Source organism: Pseudopipra pipra, chromosome 7 (assembly GCF_036250125.1).
Source record: "Pseudopipra pipra isolate bDixPip1 chromosome 7, bDixPip1.hap1, whole genome shotgun sequence".
Classification (NCBI taxonomy): Eukaryota; Metazoa; Chordata; class Aves; order Passeriformes; family Pipridae; genus Pseudopipra; species Pseudopipra pipra.
The window spans coordinates 10492873-10514890 of record NC_087555.1 but is presented as its reverse complement, the minus strand read 5'-3'; the positions used below and the strand labels follow the sequence as shown (position 1 = coordinate 10514890).

At 36.2% G+C, this 22018-nt stretch overlaps 1 protein-coding gene across 4 annotated transcripts in view; it reads left to right on the top strand.

Moving 5' to 3' along the window:
- Positions 1 to 22018, top strand: part of PGAP1 (post-GPI attachment to proteins inositol deacylase 1) — a 37337-nt gene that overhangs the window by 3646 nt on the left and 11673 nt on the right. For 2 of the 4 annotated variants that reach the window (XM_064660523.1, XM_064660524.1), the window contains exons 2-22: positions 967 to 1120; positions 4116 to 4291; positions 4906 to 5077; positions 6147 to 6307; positions 7816 to 7868; positions 8044 to 8110; positions 9542 to 9647; positions 11388 to 11443; positions 11526 to 11609; positions 13297 to 13346; positions 14796 to 14847; positions 15065 to 15142; positions 16077 to 16152; positions 16433 to 16506; positions 16589 to 16640; positions 17344 to 17410; positions 18078 to 18186; positions 18542 to 18580; positions 19648 to 19741; positions 20402 to 20492; positions 20718 to 20915. In XM_064660523.1, coding sequence (XP_064516593.1) covers positions 967 to 1120; positions 4116 to 4291; positions 4906 to 5077; positions 6147 to 6307; positions 7816 to 7868; positions 8044 to 8110; positions 9542 to 9647; positions 11388 to 11443; positions 11526 to 11609; positions 13297 to 13346; positions 14796 to 14847; positions 15065 to 15142; positions 16077 to 16152; positions 16433 to 16506; positions 16589 to 16640; positions 17344 to 17410; positions 18078 to 18186; positions 18542 to 18580; positions 19648 to 19741; positions 20402 to 20492; positions 20718 to 20915 — 2009 coding nt within the window. Of the gene's footprint in view, positions 1 to 966; positions 1121 to 4115; positions 4292 to 4905; positions 5078 to 6146; positions 6308 to 7815; positions 7869 to 8043; positions 8111 to 9541; positions 9648 to 11387; positions 11444 to 11525; positions 11610 to 13296; positions 13347 to 14795; positions 14848 to 15064; positions 15143 to 16076; positions 16153 to 16432; positions 16507 to 16588; positions 16641 to 17343; positions 17411 to 18077; positions 18187 to 18541; positions 18581 to 19647; positions 19742 to 20401; positions 20493 to 20717; positions 20916 to 22018 lie in introns of those variants that run through there. The other 2 variants (XR_010431858.1, XM_064660525.1) reach the window with 2 other exon arrangements.

Here is a 22018-nt window from a genome sequence, read left to right as displayed (position 1 = left end):
ACGTGTTTGGTTTAAAACAGTGTCACATGACTCTTAAGAGTCGTGACTTAATGGTCTAAGATTAATCCTGACCCAGCCCTCAGGTTCAAAGAGATTTTGTTCTTTTCTCTTCGGGAATCATAATCCTGTGAATAAGTTAAGTGATAGGTTAGGGGGTTAGCTGTATTCTTCTTGGCGTTAATACAAGAAACATGGCCCTTTTTAAGATGACAACTGACATGTAAATTGGACCCTGAGTTGTCATAAAACCAGGTGGTTTGTCACTAGGCCACAAAACCAACTCTAAAAATGAAACAAACAGGAAAAGCACTGAAGTGTGGGTTGTTTTTTTCTGATGAGCCATATTGAGGTGGTTACTACTATTATTTAAACTCCCATTGCAGATGACATGTCTGTAAAAATCACCTAAGAGAATTCACACAGTATCCATAATTTACCCTGACATAACAGGTGTCATCCAACAGTCACCTACATAAGCCTGTTCTCGAGATTTAGTTTCCTATCAGCTGCAGTAGCACATCCTTGTTCTCAGTTACGTTGTGTCAGAAAGGATTCCAGAGCAGGAATAATGAGGATCACTCACAGTTTCTGGTCTCAGATTCCACTGTCCTGGGAGAAGTGGTTGGGCTTTGGCATGACTTTTTTTTCCTTTCCACCTCTGTATTATAAGCTGGGTTCACTTTATGAATGTGCAGTTTGTTTCAAAGCTAGTTAAAGTTAATTGCTGTTTTGAGTAACTGCAGCCACTCATTCTGCACAGTAATATCTACTTGAACAATATACTTGATACTTTAATTAGTTTTTTTTAAAACAAACCTCAGTTTTCATTCTGTATTTTTTAGACTGTAACTTCAAACCATACATAAAATATAAGCCAGATCATTTAAATGGCTCTATAGCCACTGTATTTTCTTGTTTGTAACACTATAAACAAAGTATTTATTTTCTTTCTAACTTTTGCAATAGAAAATAAAATTACCCAAGAAAACAGCCAGACGATACCCAGCATATGAGCTCTATCTCTATGGGGAAGGGAACTACGCTGAAGAAAACAAAAATCTCCTATTGACAGGAATTCCAGTTCTTTTTCTTCCTGGGAATGCTGGCAGTTACAAACAAGGTAAGTGTTTAGCAAAGTTGTAAGTATGTTACAAAAAAGGCTCTCACATTTATGCATTATTTAGTTTTCTGTTTGAAATACTATCAGCCAGAGTCATAATGATTAATTATGATATATTATGATACAGGTATCCTTGTTAGTCCATGTTTAATTTCAGACAGTCAAAATACATTATTTTTGTTTGAAATCAGTTAAATGTTTAAGCTATAATATTTCTCTGGAGCAAGACTTTAACCTTTGAAAGCCAGAAACAGTACAGTGCTGTAATATGGCAGCACCATACCCTTCCTGTACTTTTGTTTGCAAACATCCAGTTGGTTTTGATTTGAACAATGTTTTGTGCAGTTTATGCCAAATAAAACAAGATCCGAATTTGATTAGGAGAGACTGAACCCTCTGTCATCTGTGATGTGAAGGAATTACATGCTTTAGAAATAAGCAGCATCTTGTGGCTTGCCCTGTAGCTTCATTATTTCCTACTTCTGTATGTAGTGGTATTTTTTCCTCAGCATCATCTTCTCACTTTACATACAGCCTGCTTTTGTTTCCCAGGTTATTCCCTCTTACACTTCTAGGCTCCAAATGAAAGGAAGTAATAGTTTTAAAGCATTTTTGTTTTTCATTCCATTGTGAATACCAAAGCTAATCATTTGATGAACATGAAGTTTTGTGTTTCAGGGTTTACTCTGGTATCTGCAATTCCTTCCAGGCTGGGTTTTTCAGACTGTAATTTTTGTTCTCTAAAATGAGCTTTAAAACAGTAACACTCACTGTGTTGGCAAAAGGGATGGATGTATGTGGGAAAACCACCATACTCTGAACCCTGATATCTTACTGTGATAACTTTTCCTTCTATTTGCACTGAACTTTAAATTACCTCATTTCAGAGAACCTTTACAGAGTTTTGCTTTTTTTGAGAACATACTCGCTTAGCTTATAACAACATAAAATATTTTACCAATTTGTACTTTTAGAAAACCCATACAGACTTCCAGGCACAATACCATCCAAAGAAGATTACAGACATAATGGTTATGAGAGATGCCATATGGACTTTTGTAATTGTGCATCAAGTATTGCAAATCTGTGAATTAATGCTGTCTCTAAAAACATGACAGTACATCACTAGGCAGTAAATAGAATGGTACTTTCAAGGCATGTTAGGAATCAAAAGGAAGTGTCTGAAGAATAAACAAATTCAGTGAGTAGAAGTACTGCATTGAGCGGATATAGTGTGTTGCTTAAGGTTAGTAAATATTTAAATATATATTCTTTGAGAAACTAAGTTAGAGAGACTAGCAATAAGTCATATGTGCATTTTACAAAACCTTGTTAAAAAAAATCATCAGTGCCTGAGAATATTTTTTGTTTTATTGTGGAATTTATGGAAATTTTTATTTTGTTCAGAATTTATTGTCAGATAGCACAATTTTATACTGTAGATAAATATCAATACTTAGATAAGCAGAGAAAGTGTTGCTATTGCAATTTTATATTACTTTAAAATATATTCATGTTTGCTGAGCAATGAAGACAAAAGTGCTGCTGCTGCCTTTGCTGGACTTATTTTCATAAAATCATTTAGGTTAGAAAGGGCCTTTGAGATTATCAAGTCCAACCATTAACCCAGCACTGCCAAGCCTGTTCCAATGCCTGACCATCCTTTAGGGGAAGGAACTTTTCCTAAGATCAAGTCTAAACCTCCCTTGGTGCAACTTGAGACCATTTCCTCTTGTCCTTTCACTTGATACTTTGGAGAAGAGGCTGACCCCACCTCACTATGACTGCCTTCTGGGAAGTTTGGATGTGTTACTGGCACTTTTGAAATGTGAATTCATCATCTTCCATGGGCACTAAAATGAACTTTGTAAAATATACAAAATTCAGACTTTGAGTAAAAGATGATTTGTGAATGAACCTGAGATTGGGAGAACTGAGATCCTGGGTTCTGTTTAGCAATCTGTCGCACACTTGCCTTGTGATATTCTTGTGCAATATTCTTGTTGCTTTTACCATGACCTCCAAGATATAGCTTATTAGCTATAGATAGAGATGGACTACAAATCAGAATTATAATTTTCATCATGGTGATAATATCTGTTTGGGTGCTTGAATGTGCAAAGTACTTCATAAATATAACTGTACCATTTCAAGAGCCTCTCTGAAATTTGTTTGATACCTTAATTTCTGTAGCAGACTTTTCTGAGAAGGAAGGTTCTGCAGTTCCCTCAATCTGTTGTACTCTAGGAGAATCTTGCTCCTGTTTGCTGGATTTGGGCACACCTTTCTGGCAATCATTAGTTATTTTATATACTTGTGTTTGGGACTTTCTCTTTTATTTTATTCTTTCCCTACCATGCATTTTTATTTTCAACTGTTACTGTTCCCATTCTGCCATGTCTCCATGGAAACTTGGGGACAATTCTGCTCTTGAAAGGCTATATTAAATAGCAGCCAGGGTTAGACAGGGGAAACAGGTCAGAAGCAAGACCTTGTAAACTGAACATTTTCTCCCTCAAGGTTTTAGATGGAAAAGTGTCACATAGGGTTTGGTTTTGCAATCCCCCTATATGTATTTTGGTGTTATTTGGGAATGTTGTCTTAGAGTTGATGGTCTTCGAAGGAGTTTTAGGAAAGCCTAAATTCCTAGCAGGAGGAATGCCTCTACAGTTGAAATCAAGAATGCTCAGTTTGCCTTCTTGTCCCGCTGGCAGTAAGAAGGTACAAATGAGATGAGAAAACAGCCCTTGGGTGGAGGAACACAATCCTTGATCCTTGTATAAATTTGTATTTGACATAAAATATCCTTGTAGGCAGTGGTAAGCTCAAAGGAGATTGTCTGCTTTTGGATGCCTTTTGTAAAGGGCTTGAGATGAACAGTGGATTTAATAAACATTTTTTCTTAATAGATTATATGTTTATGTGTTTGTCTACTAAAGATGGCGCTAAGCAGTGACTATTAGACTGTTCTAATTCATGTGGTTTCTTTTTCTAGTACGTTCTCTTGGCTCCATTGCACTTAGAAAAGCAGAAGATGTTGAGTTCAAGTATCATTTTAATTTCTTCAGTGTCAACTTTAATGAGGAGTTGGTTGCATTGTATGGTGGTAGTCTGCAACGGCAGACCAAGTTTGTGCATGAATGCATAAAAGTAATTCTTAAGTTGTACAGGGTAAGTGGTGACATATGCTGAGTAATGTACTTGCATTTGGGAGTGAAATTCTGGGTGCCTTTTCTGCTGGAAAACTGAAGAGTGATGAATAAGGGAGGAAGACTTTATAGTGTGTGTAGATAATTGAAAGTGATAATAATGCAACAGAGATTTGCTTCTCCTTAACAGATTTTTATTGCTTGTGACAATCCCAGGGCTTTGGTTTGGTTCTGTATTGTGTTTCTAAGTAAATACCTCCATACACAGTGTATGCTTTTTTCTAGTACATATGTAAACTTTCTCTAGCTTATTAAAATATTAATATAGCATTGCCTGAAATCTAGTTTTCGCTAGGAAAGTTCTTTGGTATACTTTGTTCCTAAGAGTCTCAGAGATTAAAATAAGCTTAAGTTTATTAAGTTTACACAGGGTACATAGTATTTCCTTTTGAGCCTGAAACTGAAATTAAGCACATTTCAGATAGAAACTGAATTTATACTCATTTTGTAAACTTGTCAACTTAACGTTATCCTTGAAAGGCCATAAGTTAATTTTGGGGGAAAAAAATCTCCAACTGATAACCATAGTTCATTGTCAGACAAGTTTCTGATGTGTCTGATTGCTCTTTGCTTAAGGATGGAGAATTTGCACCGACCAGCGTTGCAATAGTAGGTCATTCCATGGGTGGTCTTGTTGCAAGAGCATTGCTCACTCTGAAGAGTTTTAAGCCTGAACTTATAAACCTCCTCATTACACAAGCCACACCTCATGTTGCACCTGTAATGCCTTTGGACAGATACCTTACCGGTAAGTGTTGTGGGTTATCTGATTACATCCTATTTCTTTATTGTTCCTCTCAAGCACTAATAGGTGAGATTCTTGCAAATCAACAGTAATGGGTGCTGCTTTGTTTACTGTAATTAATCTGTTCCTTTGTTACTCAGGTAGTTGTTTGAGAGCACCAGGATACTCAAAGAAAGTCAAGTGTTGTATTACATGGATTATGTGGACTTGAGTTTCTGTGCAAGGCCTGGAGCTCTCGATAATTTGTAATTTTAATAAGTTGCAGGTCATGTTGCTAAATTTGTAAGCTCCCCAATGCATGATGTTTTTTCTTTCCTTTTTTTTTCCCCTCTTTTGAAACTTGAGCTCTGTAATGGCTTTCTTTATCAAATTAATTGCCTAAATAGCGTAATTTTGGTAGAAGTTTGTAAATTTAATGTTTTTCATGCCCAAAGGTGTTGGGGGTAAGAATATTCAATATAGATATAATATTATATTTTATATAATGTATTTGCAGAAAAGGTCATATTTTCTCCTCACCTAAAAAACTGTGGCATAAAGAATAATCATAATGCGTGTACTATACACTTCCTGAAAAAGCTAGATTTGATTAAACTGTACTGATTAAATATGTGCTTAGTGATAATTCTGCTGCTACATGTAGATACCGAGAGAAGGGGAAGAGATATTAATTTTCATTATTGTCTGTGACACCCAAGAGGAATGGATTATCTTTAGCTGCTGGATTTGATTTATTGTGCTTGTATTAATTCTCCCTCCTACAACTGATTTCAATGCAATGCTGCTTCCTTGCTGACTGTTTCTGGACCATGGCTGTCCTTCAAATAAATCTGTGGTTTGCTACTTTAACAATGTATGTGTTCAGCTGGTATAGAAAGTGTATCTGTCTTTCCTAACTGCTCCCTCCTTGGGGCTAAACCAATCATTTCCCTCTCTTATATGAATCAAAAGTGCTAATCAGAGCTCAGAATCCTCTAGGGTTCGGAAACTTTTAGTTAAATGTTTATATCGCTTTTTTGTATATGAAATAGGCTTATGGGAAAATTGTGATTGATTTTAATATATTTTATAGATTTTTATACAGCTGTAAACAATCATTGGATGCTAAAGGCCCAAGATTTAAGAAATTTAACTACCCTTTCTGTGGCGGGAGGATTCAGAGATTACCAAGTTCGTTCAGGACTGGCTTTTCTACCGAGATTGAGTCAACATGACAGTGCCTTATCTGTTGTGGTAAAAAAGCAAACTATTTTTTTGGTTTTGCATGGAGCTATGTTAGATAGCCATTTGTGTAATGCATGTTTTGGTGTCTAATTACAGTCTCTATGTGCAGCATAGTGTAAATAAATATGAAAATACTACACGTGAAAACACAAAGTAGATAGTATGTGGTTATAAGATCATAAATAGTTGATGTAGTATAAATCTACCACTTGGTACCATTTCTTCTTACGACCTTCTTGCACTGTTTCAGCTTCAGAACTCAAGTTTCATTTCCCTGCATTTTTGCAAGAGATGTGTGTGTAGAGACTGGCAGATGTGCAGCACAGAAGTTGGGTTCTTGTTTGATTATAGAAAGAGAACTCTAGCTTGGAGCCTTCTTTTTGTATTTATTATTTTTCAAAGAATTTAGGAATAGAAAGGATGTAGAGGATCATCAAGTCTAGTCTTCTGCTTTTGCAGGCGTCTATCCTTTCAAAATTAATCAAGAGACATCAGAAAGTATTCAGGTTTGTCATTCCATCCCCTCTCCATCAACCTGTTCCCTACCTGTTCTCCCTCAGCAAAGGGAGAAAATTTGTAATTTCTAACTTCCATTTACTGCACAAGCCAGTCTTTTAACACATTTGTTCTGACATCAGCTTGAAATGTTATCTGAAATAGTTGTCATTCCCTTGGTGTTTACCTCCCTGTCTGTTGTGCAGAAAGCTGTCTATAAATAGTCTCAGCTCAGATCCTCCTAGGCTAAGAAGATTAACTCTGCATTCCCTTTGTCCTAGTAACCATTCTCTGCATCTGCTCTACTTTCATTTCTCTTGAGTGTTGGTGACCAGAATGTTGCATGAGATTCCATGAGTAGTGGTACCAGTTCTTTGTTTTGTTTTGGGGGCTGTGTTGTGGTTGTTCAGTTTGGGGTTTTTTTTCATCCCAGGCGTAATGTATTAATGGTTCATAGCTTCAAGTTGTGCAGATAAGTGATGAGCTGCCTTTGTGGGAGGTTTTTTTGATATTGTCAGTCCCTAAAATGCGATATTTGCAATACACTTACACAAATGAATAGCTTCAGACTGTCCAGTTCTTTCTGCATGGTGTTCTGATGCTTCTTTTTGTTGAGAATGCCCTTGGTTTTTCTACAGCAGCTTTTATTGGCATGCTTCTATTCCTGTGTGCCAGGATCAATTATTAAAATAGTAAGATTAGTCATAGAAGCAGTCTTTGAAGAAATTTTTGGTAAGTTTTCTCCACACCATAATTTGCCCTTTCACCATTAGTCTCTGCTATCTAACATAGAAAACTTGGTTGTTTTGTTTTATAATTTCCACTTTACGAGTGCTTCATCGCTTGTAAGATCTTTGACTGAAGAAGTCATTCTATGGTACCCTAGGCCCTGAAACTCTTAAGATAAACACTGTTCTTTTTAATAATTGCACAAGTATTTAAATAAGGAGGGGAAAGACTTGCTTATAGTTGGAAAATGTTGAATACTAACAAAAGATTAACTTTTTTCTTTCCCCAAACAGAGCTCAGCTGTGCCTAGAGCTTGGGCCTCAACTGACCATCTCTCCATAGTGTGGTAAGTAATGGAACAGAGGTTAATTGACTGCCTGTGCATATCTCTGTTCTCTACTGTTATCACTTTATACCATATTTTAACTTCAGCATAATATTATGGTGATGTCTCTTCTGACCACTTTTATTACCCTGGACATTTCCCTTCCAGATTTAATTTTACTTCTTCTTTCTTCTAGGTGCAAAGAACTGATCCTGGCTACCATCAGAGCTTTATTTGATCTCATAGATGAAAATACAAGGCAGGTCTGTATATGTATTTACCCATCACACTTTCTTCTTTCATCCCAGAATGCTTAGTCAGGAGAAATACCTTCCTATTATACAGAAAACTCGTTTTTGATTATTCTAAGTCATGCTGAGAAAATTGTTGTCATTTTGTCCCAGTCACTGAAAAATTCTGTGACTTTGTTGTTTGACCAATGTGTCAGAAATAATTAGAGGTTTACTCAGTTTTCATTATTGACTTCTTGGTGCTTTACAGCTGCTGGGGTATGGGCCAAACATTTCTTCTAATGCAGCAGGTTCAGTTGACCTTGCACCAGGATAAACAAATTTTTTTAGCTGTGTAGCTGTGAATGTCATCTCTCAGTGTGTGTTCAGGTCACCTCCTCTGACCAGTATACAAAGGATGAAAAAGCATGTGTGGTGATCATAGTGACCAGCATTACATCTGAGGTGGTTTTTTTTTTGAAAAGCCACTTACAAAAATAGAATGCAAGTGAAGTACCTGCATATTTGTACACCTCCAGCTACCATTATTTATCGCTTTTCTAAATGAATATTCTATACCTTACTTTTTGAAAACTCTTGGAGAATCTCATATTGTGCAATTTTCTTTCTACAATGTTATGCAGTAATTATCATGAATTGGAATTAAGGCCTAAAGGGTTGAAAATACATTAGAGCAGAGCCTCAGACATAGAAGAGGAAGGACTCCAGGTGTTCTTTTTGAGGCTGTTTGGGGCAGACTTCTCTGGTTTCTCATGTGTACTCATTTTCATGTGTGATTTAGAGAGTCAAAAAGGGGGTACAGTTGTTCTCTAGTTTACTGACTGTGCTGGAGGGCAAAAATTTTCGGAAATCATTACTAATGGCCACAATTTTTGAAACAATAATTAGTCCAGGAAAGTTTGTTTGGGGAAAAACAAAACCAAACCAATGAAACAAAAAAACAAACAAAAAAATCGCATCCCCAAACAAATGCAAATCCTGTTGTAGCTTTACAGCTGTTTGGATGCTTGAAATAGTCAGAGGAGATGTAGAGCAAGCTGGATTTGTGAACTGAGATTAGTAAATGTAAGTGTGAGAATTTTTCCTAAGCTCTGGCACAAGTGTGTTATTTCAGGAAGAATGCATGTGTGTCTATAGGGAAAGTTCAATGGAATGGTTTCCTTTTGTTAAGAGTAGGTGAGGATATAAAACTTCTGGAAGTTTTAGCTATAAACATGTAGACTTTTTTTAATGATGTGTAGACTTTCTGTATTGCACTGATTGACTATTGATGGCACTTTTCTGTTCAGGTTATTGAATTTAAAATAGAAAAGGTACTATGTCTTCTCACAGTCTCTCCAGCCTTTCATCCACAAAACTATATTGTTTTTGTTAGCTGTGATCATGTGATGATCTTAAATCATACATATTGGTAAAAATTTGATAATGTGCTCTTTTTTTTAGATAACTGAGGATCCAAAGAAGAGAATGTCTGTACTGAATCACCACTTTGTAAGACACCCTGCAAAGATATTTGAGGAAAATCCTGAAGTTTTTACAGAACTCCCAGGTGTGCAGCAGTTTTCTTTTGAATAGGATTCAGTGATGCTCCTTTGTTATTAGTTAATCTTCTCACTAACAAAGTTTTGGAATACACTTTGTCCTTCTTTAGACATTTGCTAAAATGATATACAGGATACAGACCTAAACGATCAGTTTTCTTTGGTTTTAGTAGTAAAGAGTTTAAAAGGGGTAGGAGCAAAAATCTGTCACTTTTATATAGCTTGAATTCTGGAGGATGCACAGGAGTCATATTTACGCCAGGATGTCCAATAAAAAAAAATCTCAGGGACTGGGAATAGCTGGATGTCAAAAATACAGTCTAATCTACTCTTACATCCCATGCTTGCAGGAGGGATAGTAGGGATGTTATAGGGCTGTTATGTTAGTTTTGTGCTACTCATGGCAATCCTGAATATTCAGATCTGCCTCATCAATCTCTTCCTTTTTGCCATGACCTGGCAGGGTAAGATGGACTGCACACCAAGGGTTTCCTTCTAAATTGCCTTCCTAAGAGTGGTAGCTAAAAGTGAGAAATTTTGACTGTGTGGAGTCTTGGGAACTAAATACAACTTTAGTAGGCTCAGCTTTATTCCTAGTTTTGCTGACCTGGGCTGAACCATTTTATGAAAACGATTTTATTTCAGGGATTTTCTCAATGTAAGATACTGCAGAAATACTAAAGTAGCTTGTACTTTGGCATCCAGATTTGGCCACCTTTTATAAGAAGGGATTTAGGCACTGGCATATACTGAAGTGAGTATGGAGTGGAAGACCACCAAAATGGTTAGTCCTGGGGCATAGGAAGCAGGGGAAAGAGGCTGAGTTAACTGCAGTTTTTCACTCTAAAGAAAATGCTGAGAGGAATCTGTTGCTGTCTTCAACTACCTAAATGAAAGACTGGAGAGAAGATGAAGTAGGATTTTCCTTGGAGGTGAACAGTGATAATACAATAGGCAGTAGAATCCTGTTGCAACAAGAGACATTCCAATTGGATGTTAGGAAAAAGTACTTCACCCAGGAAGGTGGTCAAACGAAGAGGTGCCCAGAGAGGTTGTGAAACTGATTTTGTTTGTTTGTTCACCTTTTTTGGGGTCAGTTTTTAGCAATAAGGAGGAATAAGTTTAAATTGGATTTCATGTTGGCATCTTCCTTATTTGTGCTGAGCTCTTGACACTTAGTGGAATTTCTGTGATGGACTTGTTACTCTAGTTACATGGAAGAAAGGTATTAGCCTTCTTGCATGACAACTGACATTGTTTGTATCTCTGATCTCTTCATTATTCTGTCTTACTCTTTTTCCCCAGTCATATCTTTAAACTGCTACAGTTTTCTGTACGTGTTATTTACTTCATTGCTGATGTGCTTCTTCACAGCCTGTATCAGTTTTAAAAGGGCTGACAGGAACAAGTAGTTGACTCAGCTTTAATCAGTCACCCTGTAATTACATTAGTAACATTCAGTTTGTTTTGTTGCCTTTCGATCTTTGTTTCAAGATCTGTAGGGTTTTTATTTTACTATTCGTATTTAATAACAAGATCTTAGGATTTTGCTGTTTCCTGTGAAATTGGTGATAACTGTTGCATGTCATTCTAAGCAGTAGCAATCCTCAGTGTTGGTTAGAACTTATGAAGTTTATGTCCATTTACGGATAAGAGATAAGACCTTGGTAATAAGTAAAATATAAGTTTTTGGATAAAAGGATAATAGTTCCTGCAGTGTGGCATATAAAAACATGTGTTTTTTGTAGGAATTTTCATATGGATTACAGTCAAAGCCTCAAAATGGACTTATTCAGTTTACAATGTAAGTAATGTTTTTTCCTCATTGTGTTTTTATATTTATTTTGGTGGTTTTTTTAACTAATGAGCTTTTTTTTTCTTTTAAGGATTCTGATGGAAAATATTTCACATTTCCTCTTGCAAGCCACAGAAAATCATACAGTCATGTTTACTGTGAAAATAGTATGTTGGTGAGAAAATACTTCTTTCATGTCTGGAGTTTGTTTATAAAGCTGTGGGTGTTTTTATTTATATTTGCTGCAGTTCTAAGACAGTTTAACAGACAGTTGTTGAAATGCTGACATCCATTTACATTCACAGCTTAATGCATTGTGTAAGATGTACTACCTGTTGCAGCATGTCACACTTGGTGTTCAAGATCTGAAACTTTCAATGCCACCTGAACCTCAAATGTTTTATTTTTGACTCTTATGGTTAGCTCTAGATTACTTGGTCCTTTACTTTAGTGCAGTTCTGTATTGATGGTTTTGAATGAAGATGCTGTTTTTCAGTGCTGCCGTGTTTTTGCCATACTTCTAATTTGGGAAAGTTATTTATAGGTTTGCTTTCCCACAATACAATTAAAGTGAGTCTGCAAGGCTACAAATGTCTTTCACTAAGCAGTGGAAGTGAATGGAAGACAGATGAGGGAACAGCACCATCTCCGTTGTCTCCTGTTGAGAGGAGACACCATAATGTGCTGCTCTTATATTTTTAGTTCAAGACACAGGCATTCAGCCAAAATTTTTTTTAAATTCTTTTACAAGAATTAATTTAATCTCTTGGCAAACTGAAGGTGGATAAATATTCTTTTCAGAATTTACATATTTTAGATTAGTGGCAAGAATACTGATATACTTCCCTGTTCCATCCTGCCTGTCCCTGTTGCCACTCCTCCCCTTAGCAAATACCACCACTGTGAAAAATGATTGTCTGTCCTTGGTGCTTTTCTAATGGTCCTTCTCAGTGGCACTTCAGTGTTTACCTGTATGTTGTGATCTTAGTTGTACTTTAATAAGATAACTTTGGATACAATGTCTTGAAGACAGGGTTAGTACAACTTGAGGAGGAGGAGGAGGTACAAAACAATATCTGAGATCCTTGCATCATGGTGCTATTGCTTCAGAACAGTTAAATTCTCAAGGGAGGGAGCAGTAGAACATTAAATATCTAAAGTATTCCTCTACTACTTAAAAAAACCTTGAGAGATTTCTTAAAGTTAGAAGAGAGAAACCATGATATGTAAGATGGGTATTTTTTGAAGAGAAATTCTGAAAGCTTGTTTACTTAACCTTTTATTTATTCATAACTAGAAATGGTGGCCAATTGAAGTTATTCAAAATGGTTCCTAGAAACCCCACCACTCAGTCTTATGCTTCACCTTTCCATCGTTGTAATTGTAATTGCAAGATCGTGATATCAGACTTTTAATGGAGGATATCACTTGGTGTTAACACAGAAGTCTGACTTCATTGTGAAATGGAAAAAAGATAGGTGAATATCTTTCATTCTAAATAACTGAGGAAACTTGAGAGAGACTGTTTTTATAATCCTCTTCACTGTTATGCTTCAGCATTTAACATCCTTATGAGAGTTTGGTCACTGTAGTGATAGCTGCTGCAGACACACTAAATAGAAAAGGAGTGAGACAAAGGTGAAAGTTTGTTCTCTTTTTAGTAAGTTAATTGCACCAAGGTTCTGCTGCCAGAGACAGTTGCTGATATCTGGTATACTGAAATATTTAGCATGTAGAAATTTTGGAGATTATCAGCAGCTTTAATTCCTGCATTGTTTGGAGTAAAGAATTGGTATTTTCAATATATTTATAAATGCAGTCACATATAGGTAATGTACTATTTTATGGTATTGACTTTACAGGACACAAGTAGTTGGATTTATGGCTGCATGAACAGTAATTCATCGATGTGGTGAGTATAAACAGTTCCTGTTCTTTATTCAAATAGATCTTGTGAGATTGTGTTTGAATTTAAGGCATATAAATATCCTTTGTAGGAAGGAAGAGATTGGGAAGTAAAATTGTTATCATAAAGAATTCATGCTTTCTTTTCACCAAGAGAACAGGAAGGATAGGTTTTCTCAAAATAAGTGATCTTTTTCTTCATTAAGTTGTATTTTTGACCTTCATAGCAGTGGGAAGTCGTTCCTGTTGCTCTCTTGTGGACACTACATGCTGTGCTGGATTCCAAAATTGTGGGGCTTGTAGCATCTGGATGGTTCTGGAACCAGCACCTTTTAACATCCTTATGGGCAACATGGACAGTGGGATTGAGTGCACCCTCAGCAAATTTGCCAGCGCCACCAAGCTGTGTGGCATGGTCCACATGCTGGAGGGATGGGTTGCCATCCAGAGGGACTTGGACAGGCTTGAGGGGTGGACCCATGCAAACATGGAGTTCAAAAGGCCAAGTGCAAGGTCCTGCACCTGGGTCAGGGAAATCCCAACGAAAGTACAGGCTGGATGGTGAATGGATCGAGACAAACCTTGCGGGAAAGACTTGGGGGCGTTCATGGACAGGAGGTTCACGATGACTCTGCAATGTGTGTTTGCAGCCCAGAAAGCCACCCACGTCCTGGGCTGCATCAAAAGCAGTGTGATCAGCAGGGAGGTGATTCTTTCCCTCTACTCTGCTCTTGTGTGACCCCATTGGGAGTGCTGTATCCAGCTCTGGGTCCCCAAACACATGAAAAATGGTGACCTATTGGAATGAGTCCAAAGGAGGGCCACTAAGCTGTTCAGAGGGCTGGACCACCTCTCCTATGAAGACAGGCTGAGAGAGTTGGTATGTTCAGCCTGGAGAAAAGAAGACTTCAGGGGGACCTTATAGCAGCCTTCCAGTACCTAAAGGGGGCCTACAAAAGAGCTGGAGGGGAACTCAATGTACTTACATACACACCATGTTAGAACTGCTGCAAGCTCTTCAGCAGCTAACAGAATTTTTGATTTATGTGGTATATTTTAGATGTTCCCATAGGAAGAATTGGTACTTCTGATGTTTCAAAGGTGATAATAAAACTGCATGTTAATTTAATGCCAGTGCTGTTTTAGCTCATGAAGAGTTTTCATTTTGTGTCTGAAGTTGCATGGCTGATAACAGCTACATGTTTTGTGTATGACAGAGTTGGAGTTTTGTTGAACTTGTTTTTACTAAACAAGATTTGCACTATCTGAAATTATATAGTTTGATAAATTACTATGATAGCTAACTGCAGTACACCCAAACTTGTTCTCAATTTGAAATGTGAATCCAGAAAGAGAGGGGGAGAGAGAGAGAGAAGCTTGTATGTTAATCCCTTCCCATAATGTAGGGCCTGCATAATGAATATGCTCATCCTTTAATGTGCATGGATTTTTACAGCCTGGAAGCTACTGATCTGTCCTGGAGAGCTGAGTTACTTCCAACCACCAAGGTAAGCATTGTACATAATTTGTAGGAGGGAGAGGTGCTTTGGGGGGTAGTTGCAAGTCATAAGGGAAGATCTGTTCTGTTTACAGCATTGGAACATGCAGTTGTATTCCAGAGGAAGGGGTACAACAAGTAGAAAACTGGCAAGGGGCAAAGCTAAAGGGATATGTTCAGTAATGGCTTTTTTTTTCTTCTGTTTCTTTTTCCTTTTCCTTTTTGAGGTTGTAATGCTGAAACTTCAGGACTATCCTTCCTTGTCCCATATTGTCATTCAGGTACCAGCTGCAGTTGGCAATAAGGTAAAAAAATATGGCATGCAGAAATTGCTGGCTTAGTGTGTTCATAACTCAGGTGCTATGACAGAAAGAAAAGGAAGTATATTAAATTTATGCTAAGCTACTTTTAGAAACCATAGACCTACACTCCACTGTGGTTTGAAGGTAGCTTTTGTTATCTTCTGAAAGCTCAGAAACACTTCATTTGATAAAATACCAAACACAAGGCATGAATAGCACTTGAAACATACAAAGCATCAGTTCTCAAATCAGTTTTTAAGGACTTCTTGTTGTAAATTCTAATGATTTGTTTTTCTTAATATACTGTTCGCATTCCTGAATATTTATGCCTTTGAACAGTCATTTCTCTTATCCAGGGTAGCAGAGAATATATATATAATTGAAGACATCACATATGGATTCTGGGGAGCATAGGTCAGATACCTCTGCAAGCTCTGAGACCACAAATAATGTGGTAGACTGAGGTGTGCACAGTTTAATAGTTCTGAGTTTCACAAATGAGTTGAATATCTTTGCATCAAGGGCTCCCAGAATCTCAGCAAGAGGAACGTTTTTAGTGAATCTAAACAGACTTTACCTATTACCCAGCTGGGTCTGGCAGGCCTTGGTCCTAAAAATGGCAGAACACTGCACTTGAAGAATTTCTAGTCTAAGTAGATCTGACATTCCTTTCTGTGACACAAATACAGTCTCTGCGTCTGTGGTTTATAATCCGTGACCCAAGAAATTATTCACAGCTAAAGTGAGTTTAATGTTCATCTGTGAGTGGATCTTCAGATAGTTGTGACAGGGACATCTTGAAGTTGAATTAGTAATACACAGTGTTGGGGGTAAGCAAAGATAGAACAGAGATCACTTGTGAAATGTAATTGGCAAGTGCAAAGATGTTCTAGTCTTGTGCTTGGTTTAGATCTGTTTTCAATATCCTGAATTGCAGTATACTTTGGGCTGTGAATTCTTCAAAGAGGATTCCAGAACAGTACAGCTTCCTGTGACACATCTTTTTTCATTTGGTAAGTATAGGATATTACTTTTGAAAGAAATGGAAAAGTAATATTACTAACCTTTGGATAATAAATTTACCTAAAAATTTCATGTTGGAGGTTTTTGGGGATTTGTTTTTCACTAAAGTTAATACTGCTTTTGTTAGTAACAGACAAAGAAATAAGAAATATGGGGGTTTTGACTAACAGATGTAAAAGCACATAGGTCTCCAGTAAAAAAAAAATCTGAAGATGTAATGAGTTCTCAGATAATTTTATCTAATAAGTGAAAATATTACATCCTTTACAGGGCTTTCTTCAAGCAAAATTCTATTAAATTCAACTGGCTTACTTTACAATGTACAGCTCCAGCACTTCAACCAAGTAAGAATGCTCCTTAATTTTTAGAGCTAATGTAACCACTCTTGGGAGAATGTGGCTAACTTGTTTTTTTTTTATTGTCTAGATATATCAAGCTTTCAAAATTTATATAGAGAGCCACTGCCAGTCAGTCAAAGGTAAATATATATCTTCTAAAGTATAAATTTATAAAACAAATTCTTGGAAAGTTTCAAAACTGAAGCTGATAGTAACTGAAGTCGTCTCATGCAGTGAGGTTTAGGCAGTAGTGTTATAATCTGCTCAAATGTCTCTGCTAATATCTTTCACTTCCCACTTTTTATTAAGAAGAATAGTTCAAAAAATTGAAAAATTAGTCCTCTGCTGTTTGTTTTTCTTACTTCTGAGCAAAGGGAAGTTGAACTTTCAGCAGGATTCTGCATTATGTTGAAAGTGTTCCTCAAGAAAAGTGCATTTGGCGACAATTTTTATTTGCTAATTATGGAGCTCGAATTTGAATGCTGAGCTACATAAGCTTAAACAGGATGGGTTGCTAAAGGACTCTGTTTAAAAAAAAAGTGATGGATTTCATTAGATTAGGGTTTCAGTTTCATATTGAAATGCAGAAGTTTTCTCATAACTGTCAGTCCTTTGAACATCAATGTCTCTCACTGTCTTGTCCTGTAACAGCCTGAGTTAAAAAATGTCATTTTTGTTTCCTGCTAACTGCACTGATCTGCATTGCAATATCAGTTGCAATGTAACTGCAAGCCCAGTGATTTGGTATGCCACCTTTGTTTTACTGGCATTGTAGTTTTTAGAGACAGTTGCCACATCTTGTTTGTAATTAATTTTATATTTTTTAATTCTCTTTTATTTCAGAAAGAAAACCTAGTGTTTACAGACTTCATATACCCTGGTCACATGAAGATTCAATAGTTGTAGCAAAGTAAGAAATTTAACAATTATAACTTACTTCTTGGGTTTTTTTGAGAATATTTACATCCTGTTGTAATTTTCTGATATGAGACAGTTTCTCCAGTCTTAACTGTATGGCTTCTGCATCTTTACCTTTCTGACCTTGTTGACAAAGTTGTTTTGACTTTTTCTCAGAATAAGAATACCTAGTAACTGTGTAATGGTTCTCACTGATTTTCTCAAAAAAGTTGAGCCACCTGACTGTGTATTAGATGGCTGGAAAACTGTCTTCCTTGTTTATTTTAGAAGCCTTAAGGATATCTCCCAATTTACCCCCCCCGCCCCCGTATTTTCTAACAGCATAACACTTACAGGAAACTGAATTGTATTCCTGAGAATCTGTCCTTCCCATTCTTGTCACTCAGCATATTTACCTGTTCTGTGAGGCAGTGTGTTCCCTGAACTTGTGTGCTTTCCTTAGAGCTATGCCCTTGATAGTTCAGAGGAGAGTGCATTGAGGATTGAGAATGTCGTGGAGTTCTTTGTAATAAGATTAACAAGTTCCTTTTACCATTTCACTCATAGCTTGTGGTGACACTTGGTGTACTAGATCTGCTTTGCACTTGTTGAAAACTAAGGCATGTTTGGCTTTTTTTTGGTTATAAGGGCAACAATTACCATTTAAATTGCTGTTTCAGAGTCCCGTCTCTTACTGAAATTTCTGCAAAGCTGCATATTGCTCAGCCTCAAAATGACAGCAGGGCTCCAGAGTTAAATATCTTCTCTTCCTCAGACTGTCAGTATGAAGTGAGTAATACAGTGTTATTTTATAGCTAGTTTGCATTGCTGTATAATTTATGCCTAATGTAGTTTTTTAAAACATGTAGCTAATTAATAAAAATAAATAATAAGCAAATCTAAAGATAGGCTGTTTGACCTTTTTGTAAATGTATTGTTACAAGTATTTTGCAACTGCAGAGTAGTATTGAAAGTTGGACTCTAAGCAAAACTTTAAAGCATTTGTTTTTAAAAAGTCAGTAGTAAGGTGGTGTACATTTTAGTTGTGGGATTGCTGTATTCCAATACTTGAGTTAGCTTCTTAAAAATTGAAGTATTTTGTACTTATGCTTACCATTATATAAAATATTTGTTTTTTATCAAGGTAATTCTGAAGACGTCACTTCCACAGGTTCTTGGGCAAGTAAGAAAGCCTAAATTGTTTTTTATGTCAGTAGCATCCATAGAAATGTTTACTTCTTCCCTTCTCTGCTGTGGTACTTCAGATTCCTTCGTGATGCCAAGAGGAACACTAACTACTCAATGATCATTTTGCAGCCTTGTCACTTGGCAGGGCACCCCATCTGGAAAAATGTCAGGCCTCAGTTTTCAGAGGATTAGAAAAGCACTCTAGCTCTAAAGAGCTGCTGTAAATGTGGAGCATTTCGCTTTGTGGTTAGCTCAATATCTCTAAAGGGATGACACTATAGGTCACTTTAACTTTCTTGTCTGATGAGTCAGTAGTGTTAAAACTTTAAAATACATTTGGCATCAATTAAAAGTCAGGGGAAAAAGTCTAAGTAGATCCATATGCTCCTTTTCAACAAATTTTCTTCGGTTATCAATGAAGAATACATTTCAACATGGGTACCAGTAAAAATAGACTAGCCATCTGCAGTTTCCTGGGTCTAAAAAATCATTAATTTGCAAGCACCTAAGTGTAGTGCTGGAATATTACTGCCAAGGTTCTCTCTTTGAATGTATGCGTTTATATGAACGACTTCTAATGTTGTTGTTATTTTAGAAGAATTTATGTGCTATTTGTATATTAATCATGACTCAGGAGACTGGAAGCCAATTAATACAGACATGTAATTGCTTCTAAAAATTCTTTACCTAAAAACATATCTAACTATGTGCAGATTTTGCTTGGAATGTGGCCTTTTAATTTTTTGAAACTTATTTTACTGAAATGTATGATACTATATTTTTTTTAATATTTGTCTTGACTGGGAAAAAATTGTTTATGATTTGGTCATTTATCAAAACATGTTTGATTAAGCCGTTTATAAGAGATTCTAGTATTTTCCATATGTAATATTAATTGCTAATGGAGTTTATAAGATACTTATGCATACAAAGGAGAAACTGTTTGAATCTTGTAAGAAATATTTTCTAATTGCATTATCATCTTGACTTCATGATAATATTTATGTGTGTGTTTTTTAATGTATTTTTGTAGATAGTTATCCTTATATCCTTGTCTTTCAGATAGTAAGGTTCCATGCTGGTGCTTTTCCTGTCTATATTGTCTCTAATATTCTTCTTACTTATGGAGGACAATTGAGCACATTGAGATCAACAGGTAGCTTTCTAGAAATTTATTTTTTTTTCTGTCACAAGTGTTTTTAGAGCAATTACTTAATCAATTTACCAATGGAAGACCAACTAGTTGTGAATTTTTTAAGCTAAGTGTCATTCAACTTATGCAAATACTTGGATCTATGCTCTTTGATTTTGGGTTTTGTTTGCTGGTAGGTCTCCAAGGTTGTGTTGTAGCAGAATATTTCCTTATCATTTTATTCTGCAATCCCTTCTTCATGAATTATTTGTGTTGCACAGTATTTTTGCGTTAATAGAAGTCTACTTAAAAATACATTAAAAGGTTTAAAATATATTGTTAGTATGCAAAACCCACTCTATTTCTTGCACGAAGATGAGATTTGCATAATAACTTTGAGCCCTGTCTTCAGACAAAATGCATTTTTATTAAAATTCAGGTGGTGTTTGTAACAAATTCCATAATGTCTCTAGAAGCTCTTGTGACTTATTACCTAATGTGAGTGATCCAGTGAATAAGGGCCTTGGTGATGAACTATGCAGACTTGCAGTACTGTTACAAGACATGGTTATCTTTTCAAGTAAACTTTCAAACCGTTGTCTGAATTTATTTTTGTTGTGAATGATGTTTGTTAAAGTTCATGACAAAGTAGTAACCACAGATACTCTCTGTTCTTGATTCTAGGCCAGTGTTCAGACTTTTCCCTTGAACTAGTTAGGACAGCTAAGCCCTACAAAGTAGAACCTCTTATAAGCATTGTTGTGTTTCTGCAGGGGTGAGTCTGCATCATTTATTTATTTATTTATTTATTTAAAACAGTTTCAAAACCAGAAGTTTCAGTAAAACTATTGCTGGGGAGGAATATTATTTTATCTCTAGTCGTTGTGAACACCTGACTGTGATTTTGTTTGAAAGGCTGTAGTAGGAGGAATAGTTGATAGGTATCTTACTGTAACACATTTGGAAGTGATAAATAATACTGCTTTCATGTTTTTGGCAGGTTTAACTGGTTTAGAGAGATATGGGAATCACTGTCACTACCAGAGGTGGATGCTGCTGTACTGAGTAGTCAGGATGCATGGTTCCCCCTTGTGTCCCTGATTCTATTTCTTTTTGGGACAGGCATTGCCTACTGGAGTGCAGTATTTTTCTCTACGTCTCTGAGACTCTTCTCTTCATTATGGTTAACTCTGATCAGGTAAAACAGCATGATGTCATATAATTATGTTCTTTTAGATGACTTTAACCACCTCTGTTTCCTTCTGTGTGAATGTCTGGGCAGATTGAACTCTGCAATGTAGTTAATATGTGACTTTAGACATCTGGGTTTGTAAGTGTTACGAACTAAAGGAATATGATGATTGCCTCCTATTCCTTATTCCCCATCTCCAAAAGAGAACATAAATGGATTTCTTGTTATCTTCACCAGCTGTTATAAAGGTTTTCAGTTTGGTTTTGAGGATAACTTATAGGGGAAGAGAAAGCAAATGAACTATTCCCTTTTCAGCAACTCAAGGAAAAAAAGGTATATATATATAGAGAGAGAAAAGGGACTATAGTCTTAGAATCCATTCCTCATTAGTGATATTGGATCAACTGCATTAAATAATACAAGTAGGTTTCTAAAACAAAAAACTTCTTGAACATTCATTTTACTCTACAAGACTGTTTAATTATATAAGTATGTCTAAGAACACCGAAATGCTTTTGGTTGTACAGAAGAGTATTCAAATATGAAAGTGGTTTTAAAAATGAAAGGAAAATAAAGAGATTTTGAAAGAGTAAGTTAGTAAATCGGATAACGTTCTTCTCTGAGGTTATAGTTTTCGTGGCTTGTTCTGACACAGATAACAGTCCTCATTTCCATTTGAGCCAAATTGTCTCCAGAAGGCTGGTTGGGATGCTCTTTAAGTAAATACCCACTAAATGATCTCTTTCTTCTTTTAATCACTAGCACTTCTGGTCTTACTTGACCAAATAATAGATGTAGGTTTGGCTATTTTTTCTCTACCATTTTGTTTATAAATTACAGTGGATGTTTCAGTATTAGTTTTAAGTGACAAATTAATGAATTTCTGCGTTTGAAGTTATTCCTATTAAATTTTTAAGGATTTTACCTCAATTCCTACTCTTTTCATTAAAGCTTTTGATTTCTCGACCCTGAGAATGCCTTGGGCAGAGGCAGGAAAATAAGATTTTGTGTGACTACTTCTAAGTCAGCTGGTTCATTTTTAAATTCTAGTGCCTTACACAGTTCTAGGACCTAACATGGGTTTTGATCTACTCCTGAATTCCTTGCTA